This window comes from Solanum tuberosum, unplaced genomic scaffold (assembly GCF_000226075.1).
Source record: "Solanum tuberosum cultivar DM 1-3 516 R44 unplaced genomic scaffold, SolTub_3.0 scf00075, whole genome shotgun sequence".
NCBI lineage: Eukaryota > Viridiplantae > Streptophyta > Magnoliopsida > Solanales > Solanaceae > Solanum > Solanum tuberosum.
The window spans coordinates 1,782,049-1,802,726 of NW_006239001.1; the positions used below are offsets into that span (position 1 = coordinate 1,782,049).

The following is a 20,678-nucleotide window of genomic DNA, read 5'->3' on the forward strand; positions in this document are numbered from 1 at the left end:
GACAATGCCAATATTCTAATACTCAGATATTAGAAAATGATTATTCATCATCTTAATGAGGTCATGGATTACTGCGCAAAGCGCGGGTAAGTTATCTAGTTTATTAATATTATTCTAGTATTTAATAGTTGATAAACAATTTTTATGGTACAAAGAGGGTAAATTTAAACTATTTTTAATAGGTTTAAGGCATATTGACCCAATAAACAAGGGAGGGGTAAAAGTAATCCAATAGGCGGAAGGAGGACATTTTAAACAATTTCTAATAAATTGAGGACATTTTAAACCTTTTTTCTGTAAAATAAAACCAAATTGTGAAGCGCAATAAATTGCAAAACCAATCTCGAATTGAATTCAGTTGGTTACCCTAGCAACAGTTTCTGTCTGTCATATTGGATAGGTTGTAGAGATATTACATAAGGAAAAATGAACTCTGGCATCCATGTTGGAAGTTCATCCGTAAGGTTCATGTATGGTCTATTACTTATGATAACCGAAAAGAGAAACTAAATGGAAGAAGCAGCAAGCATGGTGATTGAAAAGGTCTTTTGGCTAAATAAGCAATCCCCTACAACCCAACTATTTATTTACTAAATCTCTACGCATTTCATTGGTGGTAATAGTATGAAGTCGTCAGCTTCTTCTTCACTGTCACTTTCAATCCAGCCATAACAAGGAAATGACCTTCTTGGTGGCTGAAGGCAAACTCGCTTTGAGGAAGGAAGAGTTGTTGGGATATGATCAGCAGGGGCAGGCACACTATTAACTGAAGTTGGAGGTACAGTAACATTAAAGTTACTGCCTCGCCTCCCAGAATTTCCACCATCACTGCAAAAAACATTAGCCGGCCTCTTCTTGATATAGGAGGTTTGGTCCTCCTCTATGTCTTTACATCCTTCAGCTGGTGGGAGACATAATACTTCTGCAAAACAGGGTTGTTAGGGAAATTTCACAATCCAAGTTCCAGCACGACTGAACTATTGGAATGAATGTAACTGCTGCAGTTGCAATAAAAAAAAAAATATGCAATAGTGCAGCCTCCCTAATCTATTGGTCTATGACTTGGATGTTTTTCTATTCCTAAAAGATGACAGATGGAGTAAAAGTGAAATAGAAGGCTTAGAAGAGAGATAATGAAACTATGTGGCTGTCTTCCAAAAGCAAAGGAATGATCTGGTTTTTAGTTAACTGATCTGATGGGTCCAACAAACAATTAATAATAAACAATATCTGAAATATAAATAAATAAATAATAGGCTAAGATTCTAAATAAAGGATGATAAATAAATGGGGTCTTCTTTTATTCTTAACGTCTCGTGATCTTGAACCAATTATGCGCTTCAATATAATTACCGGGAGTAAGCACTCTGCATTTTCAGAATCTCCTGTTGAATGGCCAGGGAGCCAGATTCAATGTTTTTCTACATTGTTAAGCTGATTTCCATTCCTTGGCATTCGCAACTAAATGGCTACACCATGGACGAATTACACATAATCAAGAAGTAGAATTAGCACAGATGATCAGTTCCTTACCGGTACTGCCAATGTCTTGTTTGTTGCCACAAAGCTCTTCGTGTGTAGGTTCTACTGCATCAGCAAGCTGAGAGCATCCTGTTTCTCCGAGAGTATTGCCAGATTCATTGTTTGTGGAATTAAGAGTGCCTGAAGGACAAGTGGTACTTAATAAAGCAGGGTCTTCTGCTCTTTCACCTTGTGAGGAAAAACCCTGCTATAACTCAAAAGTCTTCAGCTATTCCAGTATATGCATATATTAATCAAGGTGCAATGAACATCCGTAATAATCATATCAATATTGAAGGAGAGAAGAAAATTTTCATCAGCGTCATTGCATTTCATATAGTTGGCAGTTGGCACTCGGCACTCGATGCAATAAAGATATGAACCTGTAGCTAGTTTTCTATTTATACAAAACTCAACCAGAAATAACAACTAAATGTACCCCGAATGGAGACTATAAGCAAATGTGGCTCAGCCCCGTGTAGTTAAAAATATCACACAATTTAGACTAGCAGTCTAAGAACTATATGTGTTCAAAGGTGAAATATAGATCCGGGAGTTCGACTCAGAAATAAAACATGTGTCTTGTTTCTTCTTTGGTATGTTGTACTAACCAATAATAAAAGGAAGAAGACACCATCAATTGACTTATGGTACATAAGATGCATAATCTATGAATTGACTTATGACACATAAGATGCATACAGAGGACAAGGGTGGAAATAGGGTTCTTTAAGGTTCACATTTACAGCAAAAAGAAAACTTAATTGCTTATTGGTCTTGATTCAGAAGCAGCTCTTATTGTTAATAGCTGACAGTCTCAGAACCAGGTGATTGTTTTAGAGGAAGCTGGGATTAAAGATGCTTCGTTTATTTCTAAGAGACCAAGGGAAGCAAGTGTGATGAGCTGGATAAAGTCAAACTAAGAGAAAGCACTCGGTGTAAAGCAGAAAAAAAGATAAGCACGATAAGAGAAACAAGTGATTACATCATCTAGCATGCTCAAATCAACAGCAAAAGTTTTGCCTCATTCAAGTTTGGGTCGGCTATATAAATCCTTATTGTCATGTTGCTTCATTTAAGTCAGACTCAGTCCAATATTCATCTAGCATGATCTAATCAATTGTCAAAAATATGCAGACATGAATAGATAGCAAGTTGATGAGCGGAATAAAGGACATGGATTTTTATACTAACAAGTTCAACAAAGCAAGCCTTCCATCTTCTCATTCATACCGGAGGAAGCAGGGTAGAAAATATGATAACCTCTCTCTGCACCATCCCACAATTACAATGTAAGCACTGTTACAAGTCTACCAAGCACAAGACATTCCCTGAAGTAGCTCTATGGGGTGACTAATACCACCTCAACAATGAAATGCTAGATTAGCACCTCATACAGATTTAGCTCTACATAGTGTAATATTCCCTGCCTTTGGGATGTGCCAATCAGACTCTGCAATAGGAATCTACTGGCTTTGCAGAACCATAACATTCAGTCTTGGACTAGAAGGAAAGGTTGTGATAAGATGTACTTTAATCACCAATACACATTCATTATTAGTGCAGACCCGCAGGATATGTGAATCAACAACGCTTAAAGCAGTTCTAAGCATCTATTATTTGTGCCACAGAAAATCATTCCCTCTAAGCATCTACTATTTGTGCCATGGAAAATCATGCCCAGACAAAATACTCAAGTAGATCAAGTTACAAAGAAATTTATAAATGACCGTGTGGATCCTCATACTAGGACACGTAAATGATTGATTAGAGCAACCTAAGTTAGCAGTAAGATCCACTTATATTGATTTCAATGAGATGCTTTACATATCTTTTAACGGATTTGAGGAACCATTTTTCCAAACATCAAAGGAGACCACATGATGGAATAATCACTATCACAGGTTATAGAAGACCCGAGGGATAATACATGAAAGGAACAAGCAACCAAACAATAGCAATGAGGAAGAATGGACAATAGACTCCTCATGACATAATGACAATTATTCATCAATAAAATTAGATGACACAAGTATACAGCCTGCAGGAAGCTGTTTTCCTGCATATTGAATATATGTATACAGGTAAAACTGAATAGGCAGATTTTTAACCATTCATGATCAAACAGTATGAACGTATTAATTCATATATTTGGAAAGGGAACTTCATGTCCTGCTTACAATATGACTTATCATGAACATTGTTTAAAAGGCTACTGACTCATACTTCTTAATCCATGTAAAAAAAATAGCAAACTAAATATTGTGATTACCTTTGAGGAAGGAAGAGCTGTAGGGTGATGATCAACAGGAGGGGCGACATGATTAACCGGGCATAGTGAAGCAGTTGGATAGTCATTCCCTAATTGCACATGACTCCCAGAACACAATTTCAAATAATTAACTGGGCAGGGGGAGGAAGTTGGAGGTGAAGCAAAATCATGAGAGTTACTCCCTGATTGCACTTGATTCTTGGAATTCCCACCATCACAGCAAACAGCATTACCCATCTCCTTCTGGGTAGAGATTTGGCCTTCCACTACGTCTTTCCAGCTATTTCCATCTCCTTCAACTGGTGGGGGGCAAAATACTTATGCAAAACAGGGTTATTAGGGAAATTTTCGTAACATGGACCTCAAAGTCATATAGGCACTCTTACTGTTTCATAAATAAAAGAAGCAAGAGTTTACATTCAAGTTTCAGCACGAGTGGACTATTGCGAAAAAAGAAAAAAAAATTAAATGCTGCGGTAGAAAAGAATGCAATATTATATCTTCCTTATTCTGTTAACAATTACATACCCAGTGTAATCCCACAAGTAGGGTCTAAGAAGGGTAGTGTAGGCAAACCTTAACCCTACCTTAAAAGGTAGTGAAACTGTTTCCGATAGACCCTCAGCTCAAGAAAATAACATAGAAAAACAATTTGGGAAAAGAAATATGGAAGTGAAGAGTTATGATAAAATACTAAAGATAGCATGACAAAGCCTTCTAAAACAAGAACAATAACAACAATGAAATAACACTACAATCGAAGTATAAGAAAAAACAAATAGTAACAGAAATCGAAGACCAAAAAACAACTACAACTACTATTATGGAGCAGTAAGTGAGACAACTCTCAACTATCTAGTAGCCATCTACCCTAATCCGTATCCTTCATAGCCTCCTATCTAAGATCATACCCTTGGTAAGCTGAAGTTGCGTCATTTCCTGTCTAATCACCTCTCTACAATACTTATTTGTCCTACCTCCATTTCTTCTGAAACCATCCATAGTCAACCTATCACACCTCCACACTGGGGCATCCGTGCATATCCTCATCACATGCGCGAACCATCTTAGCCTCGTTTCTTACATCTTATCCTCCGCTGAGGTCACTCCTATCATATCCTAGATATCTTCATTTCTAATCATATCTTCCCTAGTAAGCTCACACATCAATCTCAACATATTCATTTCCGCTACTTTCATCTTTGGAACGTGAGAGTTCTTAATTGGTCACACTCCACCCTATACAACATAGTTGGTCAAACTACCACACCACCACCCTATAGAACTTGTCTTTAAGTTTTGGTGGCACCTTCTTATCACTCCAAATGCGCGCCTCCATTTCATCCACCCTACACCAATACGATGTGTGACATCATCATCAATCTCCCCACCCTGGGTATCAAGCCTCACTTCCCCATCAGCCTCATGAGTTTCGTCAGTGAACTTGCAATCCAAGTATTCTAATCTTCCTTGATTTGTTGGTATACTAAATTAATTTATCTGATTGGGATGAATGTTACTCATGTATTGGCTTGGCCAAGTGTTTTTCTACTTTGTTAAACTGATTTCCATTGCTTGATAGCTAAATTGCTACTCCATAAACAGAAACTTAGACAAATCAAGCAGCAGAATTAGTACACACTAACAGTTCCTTACCAGTACTGCAAATGTCTTGTTTGTTTCTGCATAGCTCTACATATATTGATGCTGGTGCATTGACAAGCTCAGAGCATGACGTTTCTCCGACAGTAGTACCAGCTTTGTTGTCTGTGGAATCAACGAGAGTGCCTGAGGGACCAAGGATGCTTTGTAAAGCAGGGTCTTCTGCTCTTTCCACTTGTGAGGAGACACCCTGCTATAATTCAAGGTCTTTAGCTAATCCATCATATTCATATACAACTCTAGCGGCAATGATATCAAGTAACAATCATATCAATATTGAAGAAGAGGTGAAAACTTTGAATCAACAATCATTTCATGTAACTGGCACTACATGTATACACAGATTAAACCATATAGCTGATTCCCTATATATACAAGCTTAACCAGAAATAACATTTTAATGTACCCTGAACAAGACTCACAAAAATATCTGATCCAAAGAAGATAAGAAAATGTAGCTCAGCTGTGTAGTTATAGATATCAAACAGTTTAGGCTACCAGTTGTAGAACTATATATTTGTTCAAAAGTGAAATATAGATCCTAGAGTTTCACTCAAAAAAAAAATATCATGCTTCTTGTTTCCTGTTTATTTTGTAGTGCTGACAAATAAATAAAGGACAGAAGCCAATCTATGAGTTGATTTATGAATAATAAAGATGCATACAAAGGACAATGGTGGAAGTAGAAGTATGTTAGATTAGCAATTCCAGCAGAAAGAAAGCTTAATTTCCTAGTGGACTTGATTCAGATGCGGCTCGTATTGTTAATAGCCGACAGTCTCAAGGCCAGGTGACGATTTTAGACAAAGCTGGGAACAAAAGATGCTTCCTTTAGTTCTGAGAGTCCAAGGTAAGCAAGATGAGCTGGATGAATTTCACTAAGAGAAAGCACTGAGGAGTAAAGAACGAGATCAAATAAATACGACAAGAGAAGAAAGAAATGACTGCATCATCTAGCACACTCACCAATTAAGAATAACAGATAAAACTGAATAAATAGTATGTCACTGTGAAGCATAAAGGACAAGAATTTATCCTAACAGGTTCTACAAAGCAAGCCTTCCATCTTCTCATTCTTTCCTTAGGAAATCAAGATAGTAAACATGACAAGCTCTCTCTGCACAGCCCCAAGATTCAAAAAGTAAGAGCATGTTTGGATTGGCTTTTGTCTTTTGACCTATAAGTCAAAAGCTCTAACTTATGGCTTTTGGCTTATTTTTACCATTGTAGCTTAAAACTTTTTTTTTTTTTTGAAACTGGTAAGGTTGAAGTTTTCAGCATTAAGGGTATGCTGGCTACCTCCATAAAGGAATAATTACAGATTTCCTATCAAATCTATAATTTGATCTATATCATCTATACAAAGCTGTTTACACCAAAAAAGTAGAGATACTATACAATTCCATTTAACTTTGTGGATGGAATTGAATCTATCTTCGAAACATCTTCCATTTCTTTCTCTCCAGATTGACCACCATACACATGATGGTATTAGCTTCCACCATCTCTTTTGACTCTTACTGCCTCCCCTCCTAATCCAGCAGCTCAACAGATCTGATGTATGTTCTGGCATTGTCCAGCTCATGCTTGTGATGTTGAGAAACAGGTTCCAAAATTTGAGCAGTATACTTACAATGCAGGAAGAGATGGTTATTTGTTTCCCCTGTCAAGTTGCACAAAAAACACCTAGGGACCAGCTGCCTGCCTTTCTGCTGTAGAACTTCTTCTGTTAAACATGCTCTCTTTATCACTAACCAGGTGAAACACTTTACTTTTGTAGGAATGTCACTCTTCCAAAAGTAATTCCAATTATATTTTGGACCCCCTGCCATCCCATGTAGTCCTCTTTTGTAGCATTGTTGACTGAGAAACTCCATCATTACTATGTTTCCACAGGATCTTGTCTATTGCTATTCTGGTTATAATCATTCCAGCTAGTTTTCCCAGTAGCGCAGCCACCCTCTCCACCTCCCAATCATTAAGTAGTCTTCTTAAAGATATGTCCCATCCATGTTCTGTCCAACAATCACTCACTCTAGCATCAGGTTTCTCACAGATTAGAAACAAATCTGGAAAAAGTTCCTATAGGCACTTTTTAAATTTGCCCAAACACTTCAAAAGTGCTTAAAATCTATTTTGGCTTAAATGCACTTAAAATAAGCCAATTCAAACAGGCTCTAAGTACTGTTTCAACTCAACAAAACACAAGGTGAGGCATGCCCAAAAGTAACTCTATGATGTGATTAATACCGCCACAATAATGAAGCGCTAGATTTTTGCCTCACATGGATATCGGTTTGCATTCCTACCTTTGGAATGTGAAAACCAGCCTCTGAAAGTAATACAGAAGAGGAAACTACAAGCTTTGGAAAACCATAATTTTCAGTCTTGGACTTCATGAAGGATTGTGATGAGATATATTTTAATCACAGATATACATTCATTATTAGTGCAGTCTGCAGGATATGTGAATCAACACTGCTAAAAGCAGTTCTAGGTGTTACTTGTTTAAGATATCTATATATATTAATTGATTTCAAAGTCCTAAATATTAGGAAAATTATTACTCCCTCCGTTTCAATTTGTTTGGCTTCCTTTCCTTTTTAGTCTATTTCAAAAAGAAAGTCTCTTTCCTCTTTTGGCAACTCTTTAATTTCAACTTTCCACATGACATATTTAAGACCAAAAGATTAAAGGATATTTTGGTACATTCTACATATCTTTAGTTTAAGAGCACAAGATTCAAAAGTCTTCTTTACTTTCTTAAATTCTACGCCAAGTCAAAACTAAATAAACAAATTAAAATGGAGGGAGTAAATGATAAGGTCATCTATCTATTTGTTTGTCCATCTATCTATCTGTTTGTCTATCTCTCAACCTAAATAATGGTAAGCTCTAGGGAAATGTTGATAAACTTCTTTATTATATGTAGAGTAAATTTCACATTCGAAAATTATATTTTAATTATTATGTCTTTAGTTTTATGACTTCAAATATAACAAAAATTTCATACTGGAATAGATTCTTCTATAACTACACTTCAATTCAAGTATTGGCATCATAGGTTACTGTAATTTGCAAGGTTTTTAACATTAGAAAATGCACCAAGAAAACAGGTAAAAAACAACAACTGGGTAGCTAAAACTTCAGGAGCTGAAAGTGACATAGTAAAACAATTTTGTTATGCTAAAGTTTGTTACATACTACATAGGGCTGGGGCTTAAAGGACTAGACACAATGGATAACCCAGACACAATTAAAAAGGTTGAGCAATGGTGTAGTCTAAATTAATTATGATATTGTACTCTCTCTTTTTTAACTTTAAATTAATATAAGAAAAAGAAATACAATGTCACAAGAATATTTAAAAAGTTAAATCTCATTGAGGACTTAGTCTTTAATAGGTTTACAATAATAATACTTAATAAATTTCAATGCTTAAGATTATAAAAGGTAACACTGAAATCGTGGAGTATACTACATTTACATCTCATATTTGTACTTTGTCTTATTCAACAAATCTTTGAAGAATCTTGACAAAAGTACTTCAGTAACTTGCTTATTTAAGTAGGTTACAAAATAATAATTTTCATATTCTCATAGAAGTCCACAGACATAATAAGGTATCTGAGGACTTCATTGGAGTTGGATCTCTTTCTTATAGATCTAAAGCTAAATGACATCAATATTCATTATTTTGGGAACTCAAATACATTGTATAATACTCCTATCTATGTAATTTTTAGAAGTTGTACTCATGTACATGCGCAGTGTGTGTACCCTAAAACTAGTTTTAAAAAAATATAGCATTGTTATACATGGTCTATGAAGAGGAGCATGGATTCACGCGAACCCATTCCCCAACCTATAGATACACCCTGGTAAGATCCACCTTTATTGATTTAAATGAGATGGTTTACATATTTTTTAACAAATTCAAGGAACCATTTTCTCCAACAGAAGTGGAGACGTTTGACAGACCACAGGTTACTGTAAACACGAGATACAATTCATGAATGGCACAAGCAGCCAAAACACAAGCAATGAGGAAAATTGAGCAGTAGACTCCACTTGACATGATGACAGTTCTTCACCAACAGTTAGATGACACAAGGATACAGCCTGCACAAGGACACAGCCTGCAGGATGCTACAATAAAGACAAACAATGCCCTCTATTTGATGGATCAAGCATAAACATGCAATTTCCACTTCAACTCCATTTAGCAGAAAAGCTTGCAATATAGCTGTAAGGAACATCACCGACTTTTAGTAATTTCTTAAAATATATTTCTGCTGGAGTTTTGTTAATAGATTGAACCGACACACTTCTCTAGCAGATTCCAGTTCAAAGAAGGGATTATTACTTGGATATACAGACCAGTAGAATAGTTTCAGATCCATCGAACTAAAGGAAATAATAATCATCAGTTTGACAATCAATTTTATCTTCAAATATACGTTGGACAGAATTAGTTCTACCCTACTGGTATATCTTACATAAGAAAATAAAGGATTCCAATATAGTAAGATGAGTTTATCCAATATGCTTATATAGGTCAGTATACATTACTTAAAACAGGGTTTCACAAATCATATTTCATTTACAGTAAAAGGTTTTGATTCTACTTTTAAAAAATACTGTAATGTGATTTGGGTATGTAGCTATGTTGAATGAATGGAGATAGAACTGATTAGACAAACTTTTTCAACATTCATAATAAGAACAAATTTAGCTGTCAAACAAAATGAGTCCCAATGATCAATTTATCAATTGATATAGGTGGAAAAGAAACTTCCAAGTCATGCTTACAATCTGCCTTCTCATGAACAGTGTTTAAAAGCTGCAGGTTTATGCTTCTTAATACATGTAAAATTCATAGCAAGACTCAGAATTGTAGGACTGGGAGCATTTGGTACAGCGAAAAATGTTTATCAAAACATATATATTCCTTGATGGAATTATATTTTAGTATTTCTCTATGTTGAGAAAACTATTCTCTTCAAGGAAAATATTTTCCACCAAAACAGAACATATCTTCCTTCCCATGCACAAATATCCCAACTCTTACTACCTATAATTGGCTTCAATCAACAGACACTGTTGCTATACTTGTTTTAATCAACAATTAGACATTGTTGTCAAATTTTTAATAGGAAAAATGATCACTAAAACGCAGGCCACCTATCCTATCTACTCCTCGTACAATTACAATTTGTCATTTACTATTATATCCAATCAAAGCTGGAAAATAACACAGAATTGATTAGTAAAACATTTTCCCCAAAGAAAAAGTTTCAGCAAAAGTCATCGAGTATTGAACCTTTTGTTTCGTAGAGTCTTCATCATTGCTCTCTTGATCACGAAGAATAGCTTCAATGAGTTCTTTGTAGCCATATTCCTCAATAAAGGCCCATCCATCATCTCCACCGTATTCCTTAAAAATAGTGACGATAAATAAGCAAAATTTCACGTAACCCATTAGGTTAAGCCCAGAAGAAGAACGCATAATCCAGAAAATCGCAGGATTAACGAGTTCCATGGTTCCAAAATCACGTAGGCATCCAAAACAGGGAAACCCACTAGATTCTTAACGCTTACCTTCAGAAGTTGTTTTACTGTTTTCTGAACAAGCCGTTCGCCAAATCCGAAAGCTGTCATGGCATCAGTTGCTGCGTCCATTCGGCTTAATCGCTGCGAATAAAACCAATCAACAGTGGAAGAAAACAGTATAGCACAATGCAAAGAAAAAAAAGGTGAAATTTCAAACCTTTCTGGGCCTTCCTCTGGGTGCCATTGTTGCGTGCTTCGAACGCCTCAACACACAGCAGAAGAGGAGACGAAAGAGTGCAATGAAGTACTGTATGTTTACTTTAATCCTAAAACTGAAAATGTATCTATATATTGCAATCTACCCAGTTCTTACTTCTCCAAAATACCCTTGTGTTAATTATAAACCAATTTATTTGCATTGCTTCATTTTAAGGCATATTTTGGTTCGCAGAGAATATAAAAATAATGTTTAATAAAGTGTATTAATAATAATTGTATTAGAAAGGTTTGTGTTAGTTATGTTTTCTTTTGTATTAATTGGTTTGATATATTAAAAATAGTATGTATTGTATAAAAATATTTATTTACAAAAATATCTTTCATCATTATGGTGGAAAACATGTAAAAGTGTTTTTGAAGGATAATTGGTCTTTAATCATGCTAATGCATGCATTAATTTTTTTTTGCTTTACTAATACTTAGAAATTCATAGTATTTATAATACACTATTCAATACACAATAGAGTGAAAAAGTGTACCAAATAAAAGACTAATAATACCTAGAGTTAATGCATGCATTATTCTTGCTAATACACTCTACCAAACGACCCCTAAGGGCATGTTTGGAAGGTCACCCTGGTAATTGGATTTGGTGTAATTAGGTGTAATTACATTGTTTGTCCTGTTTTGTTGATCATGTAATTACCTGGTCAACAAGTAATTGGGTGTAATTGGCAGAGTGTAATTACACTCTCCAATTCACAGGAGGGCTGTGAATTGCTGGTAATTACATAGTGTAATTACAAGTTGATTACTTTTATTTCTATTTAATTTTTTTTTGTTTTAATGTATTTTTATTTTTATTATTTTAAATTCTTTTTTATTTTATTATTCTAATATATTCTAAAAATAGTTTTTATTATTTTTATTTCATTTTCTTCTTATTCTCAACATTTACATTCATGTGATTTCATGCAATTTTTCGTATTATCTAAAAAATATTAGTATAATTTTGTTAGTAATATAATTTTTAAATTAAAGTAGAATTCGTTGTTGAATAAAGTTATGGACTTACGTTTTCATTTTCTTTTATATCATATTTGTATATGTTATGCTGAAATTTGACATAAGAGTATTATGTTAAATTTTTATTTTGAATTTAGAACTTATGTTATATTTTCAATTTCATTTGTTTTAGGAGTATTGACTCGATATTTTACATTGCAAGCTATTTTTTTTAAGTTAGACTTGATAGATTATCTTTTGTCAAATGTTTTATAATTTTATGACATTATGTTTATAATATTAATCTTTTTGTCAAACATGCATTTCATGATGTTCATATAAATTCTGTATTTTTAGTTTTTATGATTAATATAATTAAAATATACTAAATTGAAAAAATAAATAAATTATTTTTTATAATATTAGTTAAGAGCATATGTTTATCAATTAATAAATTTTTAAAAGACAATATATATTCAATTTAATATCATTTATAAAGGCCCTTATTTGTCTAATATAATTTTTTAATTTAAATAATTTATTTTTATTTTTAAAATTCAATATAACCTTATGATTACACTTGTGCAACCAAACAGTACACTTATAATTACAATGTGACAAACAAACAGGTCAGCGTAATTACTAGGCTAGGAATTACTACCCTAGTAATTACACTAATTTCAATACCTGGTGGCTTTCCAAACAGACCCTGAGTGTTTTGACTAAAAAGTTTTTAAAGGCGTTTGAATTGACTTATTTTAAAATTTTACCCTAAATAATTTGTCAAAAATATTTGGGAAGTTATGACCAAACACTAAAGTAGCTTTTGATATTTAAGATCTTTTTTTATTTTTGGAGTTGTTTGAAAAAAAAAGTGACAGCTTATAAGCTAAAAGAAAGTCGATCCAGACACATCATTTGACTATTAGATTCTGTTTTTAAAATTTTTGGAGTTCTCATAAAGACAAAAAGTATTTTTAAGTATTTTTTTTTTATTTAAAAAGTACAAAAATAAGTTAAAAGTCAAAACTCAACTTATGATTTTTATTTTTTAGCTTATAAGCTATTGAAAAATAAATTCAAACACCCCATAGTACTAACAAATAGGCATTTATGTCATCTCCCAACATTTCAATACTATCACGACCCAAAAATGGACGTGATGACACTTGTCTATTCCCCTAAGACAAGTCAGTCTCAACCCAACGAAAACAAAAGAAATGTGGAAAACAGTAAAGCAAGAACAAGACAAAGGCGGAAAACTTATTAATTCTAAACAATACCCCAAAACCTAGTTGTTATGTGTACAAGCAACTAATGAAAATACAGAATTCGAAAGATAAATACAAGTCTCAATCTTTGTTTTTCAAATAGAACAAAGCTTTAGGGAAAAAGGAAAAGAGGGCCCGCCAAGACGACAAGCGGCTACCTCTCAAGTCCTCCAACAAGCCTCGAATGTCATGAGAAGAAGTAGAAGATCACACGGGTTAGGGCGCAAAACTTACACAAGTGTAAAAGCAAGCGGTGAGTACCAACAACATGGTACCCAGGAAGCAACCTAATAAGGAAGGCATCTAGCTAGAAATCAAATACCCCTTACACTCCAACCAAACCTCCTCAAACTACAATCTACACAAAAATCAGACCAACCTAGCAATTCTACAATACACGGCTCACAAGGCCTAATATCCACGGCTCAATAGTCACAATCAACAAACAAACGAATCAAGTTGTAACACCATGTATTATGCATATGCTAGTTCTATGATACTTGACATAGACTTATCATATAGGTGAGGGACCATGTATATAATATTAGTGTTAGTTTAAACTAGCTTGGAAGATGATGTGATGCCTTGCACGTTTCAACATATGTACTCCAAGTTAACCCTGACAGAAGTATTTAAACTCAAGATAGTAAGGTGGTAATTGAGTTTAAAACTCAAATTTAAGTGCTATGCTAAAGAAAAAAGGATTAATATTTAGATAATGGATTAATATAAGTGAGTTGCTTGCTTGACTTAACTAAGCTAGTAGGTGACAAGTAGGTGCATCACCTAGTTAAACTTGTTGACCAGCTTAAATGACCAAGTAGGCGCATCGCCTACTAAGATTCTTTTGATCATACTGGGCCAAGTACACTACCACCTACTTGCACTAATTCTGACCCAACTTGAGTAGAAGAATAAGGGATAAATTGGATCAGATTTAGGCCTATGTTAGTGGACTCACTTGAGGCCCAAACTAAGTTAAATAAAATAAAAATGAAATTAAAACCCAGCAGCCAAAGCTGCCAAGGCCCAATGTAAATTAAGCCCAACTAAGGAAAAGGGCAAGTAGGCGAATCACCTACTTTGAACTTTTGAACAACTTGATGTACATAAGCAGGTGCATCACCTACTTGACCAATTAGTGGCTGAAAATGAAGCTAAAAAGAAGGAGGTTCTAGAGGATGTTTTTAAGGGTCAAGAAAGCTCAATATAAGATAAGCATTGGCTACTATTTGCACTCCTTTTAACACATAAAAATTGAGAATTAACTCCAGTACTCTCTCTCTTTTTTCTTAAGGATTAAAACAATAGCCTTAAAATTTCTTCTAGGGTTCTTGAAGAAACCCTCATCTTTGCAAGATAAGGTAAGTGAAAACACTTATGGATTTAGCTTAATTCTCCAATGGATGATTAGGAAAACATGTTAATTTATGCTCAAGTATAAGTACAAAGGAAAAATGTTTCCACAAGCTACTTGTCAATCCCCGAGCATACACCCTGGACGTGGCCTGCACTCGAGAACAATTGCAAACCCCAAGCGAATCCTTGGCCTAGCTCAATACTCAACGGAAGACTTACTCAACAATAAAAGAACTTTAAAAGTAAAGTTTAAACTCAATGTCTCAAAATAAATACTCAGAATATTTTATGTAAAACATTCACTGGCCAAAAGAGGCAACTCGAGTCTTTAAACAATAAACACTAGAAATGAAAAGACTTCTCAACTACTAATGTCTATCTATCTATGAAGCCTCTAACAACTATGATGGAAGTCGGGACAAGACCCACGACATCCTAACTAAACTGAAAAGTAAATGGGAATCCTCCAGAAGCAAGGAGGTGCAACAAACAAATCTGGAACTCGACTGGATCAACGAAGCACCGGTTAATGATCTTGGTATCTGCATCATGAAAGATGCAGGCCAAATGGAGTCAGTACATGGAATGTACGAGCATGTAAGGGGAACACTGAACATAACCTGCAAGCTTGAATTGATAAATAGGAGACCAAACTCACCTCAACTCAACTCAAGGATACTCTAACTCAGGAATACTCAACTCATTTCAGTATAAAAGCAAAAGTAGAGATACATTATAAAGAAAGCTCAAAACAGTAGATAACAACTCAATGTATTTAAAAATAAGATAATAACTCAGTTTGTATGTAAAGATACAAAAATAACTCAATTTGGGAGATTATCTAATCGACAACCATTACTATGAGCTATGTGATGATACAACATCTCGCCCACGCTACCAAAACTCTCCTATACTAGGCAATAGTCAACCAAGTTTTCAATTTCGGAAAGCTTTTCTCACAATTTTCTAAGTCAACTTGGTCAAAGGGGATGAAATAGATAAGAACCCCTCGACAAACCTTCTATAATAACCAGTCAATCCCAAGAAACTCCTAATATCAGTTGGAGATGTGGGTCTAGGCCAGTTCTGCATTGCCTTAATTTTCTAAGTGTCAACTTGAATCCCATCACCAGAAACAATGTTGCCTAAGAATGCTATTGACTCAAGCCAAAACTCACACTTAGAGAATTTAGCATACAACTCTCTATCCTTGAGAGTTTAAAGAACTACTCTAAGATGACTAGCATGATCCTCCTCATTCCTCGAATAAATCAAAATGTTATCAATGAATACGATAACAAACATATCAAGATAAGACTTAAACACTCTATTCATAAAACCCATGAACGCTGTAGGAGCATTAGTCAAACCAAAAGACATGACTAGAAACTCATAATGACCATATCGGGTCCTAAATGATGTCTTTGGAATATCATTCTCTCTTACACTCAACTAATGATAGCCAAATCTGAGGTATATCTTAGAAAAACAGGTGGCACCCTGAAGTTAATCGAAAAGATCATGAATTCTCCGAAGAGGATACTTATTCTTGATAGTAACCTTGTTCAGCTGATGGTAATCTATACACATTCTAAAAGAACCATATTTGTTCCTCACAAATAAGACCGGAGCGCCCCAAGGTTAGACACTTGGTCGAATGAAACCTTTCTCAAGAAGGTCCTTCAACTGCTCTTTTAAATCTTTCAACTCAGTGGGAGCGATCCTATATGGAAGAATAGAGATAAGACGAGTATCAGGAATGACATTTATACCGAAGTCTATTTTTCTCTCAGGAGGGACTTTGGGAAGATCATCTAGGAAGACCTTTGGAAACTCACTCACAACTGGAACTGACTGAATAGGTGGTGTCTCAACACTAGAGTCATTAACTCAGACTAAGTGATAGGTGCACCCCTTGGAAACTAACTTTCTCGCTTTAAGGTACGAAATAAAATGACCCTTAGGCACTGTTGAACTACTTCTCCACTCTATAACTGGTTCATTAGGAAATTGGAACTTAACTACTCAAGTTCTACAATCAACTGAGCCATAACAAGGATGAAGCCAGTCCATACCTAGAATAACATCAAATTCCACCATATCTAACTCGACTAAGTTAGCCATGGTGTCCTTGTGATTGATAGAAATAGTACAATCACGATAAACTTTCTCAGCTAGAATAGACTCACCAACAAGTGTGAAAAAACTGAAGGGATCAAGAAGTTGTTCGGGAATAAATTTGAACCTTATAACAACATAGGGACTCACAAAAGATAGACTCGCACCAGGATCAAGTAAAGCATAAACATCAAAAGTAAAGACTTTGATCATACCAGTGACAACATCTGGTGAATTCTCTTGCTCATGGCGACTGGTGAAAGCTTCAAACGGTTCGCTCCTCCTCCTATTCCTGAAGTAGCTCCTCTCGGTGAAGCTCTGTCTAGCGGAGCCACTTAAGAAGATTGAGCTCTATTTCCCCCAGTACCATTACCTTACCTATTCTTCGGGCACTCTCTCCTGAAGTGACCTTCTTGACCACACTTAAAGTAACTAGTGGAGACATCACGACACGCTCCTGGGTGGTTCCTACCACACTTAGCACATGCAGAAGTCCAATTACCTCATTGTGCCAAACTATCTTGAGATTGTGCAGGTCTAGATCTGAAGTTCTAAGAATTCTGATTCTTGAACTCGCCTTTATTCTTTGGTGCAGGTGCACTAGCAGATGATGGAGCAGGTCAATTTGGATTTTATTGAAATGATAGCCAGTTTGCATTACTCTTCTGCTGGCCGAATCATTTCGTGTTGTCTTAGCCTTCTTGTTTCGAAACCCTTCTCTATACCTCAGATTATCTTCCTCAAACTATTGCACATGGATCATCAACCTTGCTATGTCCATATCCCCTATCAACATCGCAGCCTTACCCTCTTTGCTTGATAGACGAGAAAACCCAGATACAGACAAACTCATCCTGCTCCTCATGTCAGCAACCATCTCTGGAGCATAACAGGATAGTTGAGTGAACTTGAGGTTGTTCTCATGCACACTCATTGATTCCTGCTTAAGAGTGAGGAATTCTTTTACTTTTGCCTCTCTTAGCTCATGGGGAAAGAAACACCCCATGAAGGCCTCTTTGAACACAACCCAATTCACAATTGGTGCACCCTCAACTCTACTCTTGTTCCATTGGTCGTACCATACTCTAGCAACACCTTTGGTTGGTATGCAACTAGTTCCACACGATCAACATCTGCAACATGCATTACCTCTAACACTTTCTACAACTTTTCCACAAAGTTTTCCGGATCCTTAGTGACACTTGAACCGGTGAAGTCTAGAGAATTCAACCTTAAGAACTCACGGATCCTGGATGTATTAGCCACATCCTATCGATTCCCTCTTTGTTCCCTAGCTTGGTTGTCACCACTTGACTTAACATCCGGATAGCATCCGGAAACTTAACACTAGTGACCTCTCCTTGGGGTTGCACTTCTGGTGCATTGGGGACCCCTTGATCCTAAGGATCAACATTCCTCCTAGCAAGATGACCTCAGACAGCTCTTTGTGGAGGCATGATCTGTAAGATACGCGCAAGCACGAAATAGAAAGAAACTTTTATAGAGTTGAACTCTATCGCAAGAAAAGAGTATGAAAGAAGTTAGATAGTTCCTAAATGTTGTAGCCTCCTGATTTTAGATGTGGCGCGCTTCACACCGATAACTAGGACTCTACAAACACAACTCCATAGACACCCTAGGACTCTTGAACTCTGTGCTCTGATACCAAGTTTGTCATTCCCCGAGCCTATCCCTGGACGTGGCCGACACTCGAGAACCATTGTTGTCCCCAAAGGAACCCTTGGCCTGGCTCAATACTCAGCGAAAGACTTACTCAACAATAAAATAAATTTAAAAGTAAAGTTTTAACTCAATGTCTCAAAATAGATACTCAGAATATTTTATGTAAAACATTCATCGGCCAAAAGAGGCAACTCAAGTCTTTAAACATTAAACAATATAAATGAAAAGACTTCTCAACTGCTACTGTCTATCTATCTATGAAGCCTATAACAACTATGATTGAAGTTGGGACAAGAGCCACGACATCCTAACTAAACTGAAAAGTAAATGTGAATCATCCAGAAGCAAGGAGGCTCACCAAGCAAATCTGGAACTCGACTGGATCAACGAAGTGCTGGTTGATGATCCTGGTTACTTGTATCTGAATCATGAAAGATACAGGAAAATGGTGTTAGTACGTGGAATGTACGAGCATACAAGGGGAACACTGAACATAACCTGCAAGCTTGAACTGATAAAAAGGAAAACAAACTCACCTCAACTCAACTCATGGATACTCAAACTCAGGAATACTCAACTCATTTAAGTATAAAAGCAATAATAAAGATACATTATAAAGAAATCTTTCAAAATAGTAGATAACAACTCAATGTATTTAAAAATACGATAATAACTCAGTTTGTATGTAAAGATACAAAATTAACTCAATTTGGAATATTCTCTAAGCAACAACCATCACTATGAGCTATGCGATGATACATCATCTCGCCCGCACTGCCATAACTGTCCTATACCTTGCTAAATTATAAGACATCCTAAACTAAGTGGATCCACTAAAATATTCTTAAAAACAATAAGGAATCATCTAAAAAAAGTATTACCCTTTCTACCCACGTTGGCTACATGGTTAATGAAGACTTTGAGTTGTATAAACTCTTCCCCATATCGGTGCTCAATACTAATCCCAAAAATATAACTCAACTCATGTGTTTAAAAATATTTCCTCATCCTCAAGCTTTGAGATTATTACTCAAAAGGTTCTCTTAAAAGAGATTATACTAAAAAAAACTCCTCATGAACTCATTTGGAAATTGATGTTTCCTCTCATTTTAAATTTGAAAACATTTACTCTTGGGAATACTTAGTTCCCATATATTCATTTTGAAAAATGAAACTCAACTCTCCTCATCCTCAAACTCAAGTACTCAAGTCTTAAAACAAGTTTTAAAAGATTGTAAAAGACTTCTCAAAATGACTCAAAAGAACTCTCAAGACTTTACTCTTAACTCTACCTTGAATTTTAATTATGAATTCAAGGGTTATGATTCATGTTATGAATAATATCTTGATGTTTAAATGTAGTTTACAGTAGTTAGAATCAGTAGGTAGTGAATGTACACTTTAAGAGGACTCAGATGGAGCAACCGACGGAAAAAGGGTGGGGGCAAGCGACTTTGGCGGACTGCTAGCGCGGGGTGCCAGCCCCTGAACTTCGGAGACTGGGTTTTGGCGCACCGTTGGTGCACCGCCCTAGACCTCGTGGCGCATTTAGGGCGCACCACCTCAGCCTCTCCCCAGAACTTCCCGACGTATTTTTCTTCTCATTTTTTGACCCTAACTCACCTAGAATCAATTGTTTTCCTAATTTTTTTCCTTAGATTCAATTATCCAATACAAATACACAAGAATCTACTCACTTTTTTTGAAGAATAACTCTCAACAATCAAAATTCTCACCTCAAAATTCATCAAACTTTATAAACAAAACATGAAGAACAAAACCACAAGAACACCATCAAGAATTCAAATCATTCAACCTCAAGAACGAAATTACAGATGAAATTCATGATTGGCGTGTGGGTGAACAAACCCAACACTATGAAAGCTTACATACCTTAATTTGGTGAAATTCCTCGACAAATCTTATGAATATTGACGAACGCCTTGAACCTTTCCTCTTTTCCCCTTTTGAACTCTTCTCAAAACCCGAAGAGTAATTTAGGATTGTAAACTGAC

The 20,678-nt window shown here is 35.6% G+C and overlaps 1 protein-coding gene across 3 annotated transcripts; it reads right to left on the reverse strand.

The window, feature by feature from the left end:
- Positions 1-325: 325 nt before the first annotated feature.
- Positions 326-11,340, reverse strand: LOC102602815 (uncharacterized). Of its 3 annotated transcripts, none has more exons than XM_006346208.2 (7): positions 11,226-11,340; positions 11,057-11,149; positions 10,779-10,892; positions 5,450-5,645; positions 3,794-4,110; positions 1,534-1,729; positions 326-922 (listed from the first exon to the last, which is right to left on the reverse strand). In XM_006346208.2, the coding sequence occupies exons 1-7, from the start codon at positions 11,250-11,252 to the stop codon at positions 591-593; spliced, it is 1,275 nt and encodes a 424-aa protein (XP_006346270.1). In that variant the 5' UTR covers positions 11,253-11,340; the 3' UTR covers positions 326-590. The 3 variants fall into 3 exon arrangements, with proteins under 3 accessions (XP_006346270.1, XP_015163683.1, XP_015163682.1); XM_015308197.1 differs by having other exon boundaries at positions 1,534-1,726; positions 5,450-5,648; XM_015308196.1 differs by having other exon boundaries at positions 5,450-5,648.
- Positions 11,341-20,678: the final 9,338 nt, after the last annotated feature.

What these genes read in the sequence shown, in the direction of transcription:
- LOC102602815 (XM_015308196.1), bottom strand. Translation starts at nt 11,252, where the DNA reads ATGGCACCCAGAGGAAGGCCCAGAAAG. An exon ending in CCAGAGGAAGGCCCAGAAAG is followed by an intron (nt 11,150 to 11,225) that starts GTTTGAAATTTC and finishes TTTTATTCGCAG; the next exon opens with CGATTAAGCCGAATGGACGC. An exon ending in ACAAGACATTTGCAGTACTG is followed by an intron (nt 4,111 to 5,449) that starts GTAAGGAACTGT and finishes GTTTTGCATAAG; the next exon opens with TATTTTGCCCCCCACCAGTT.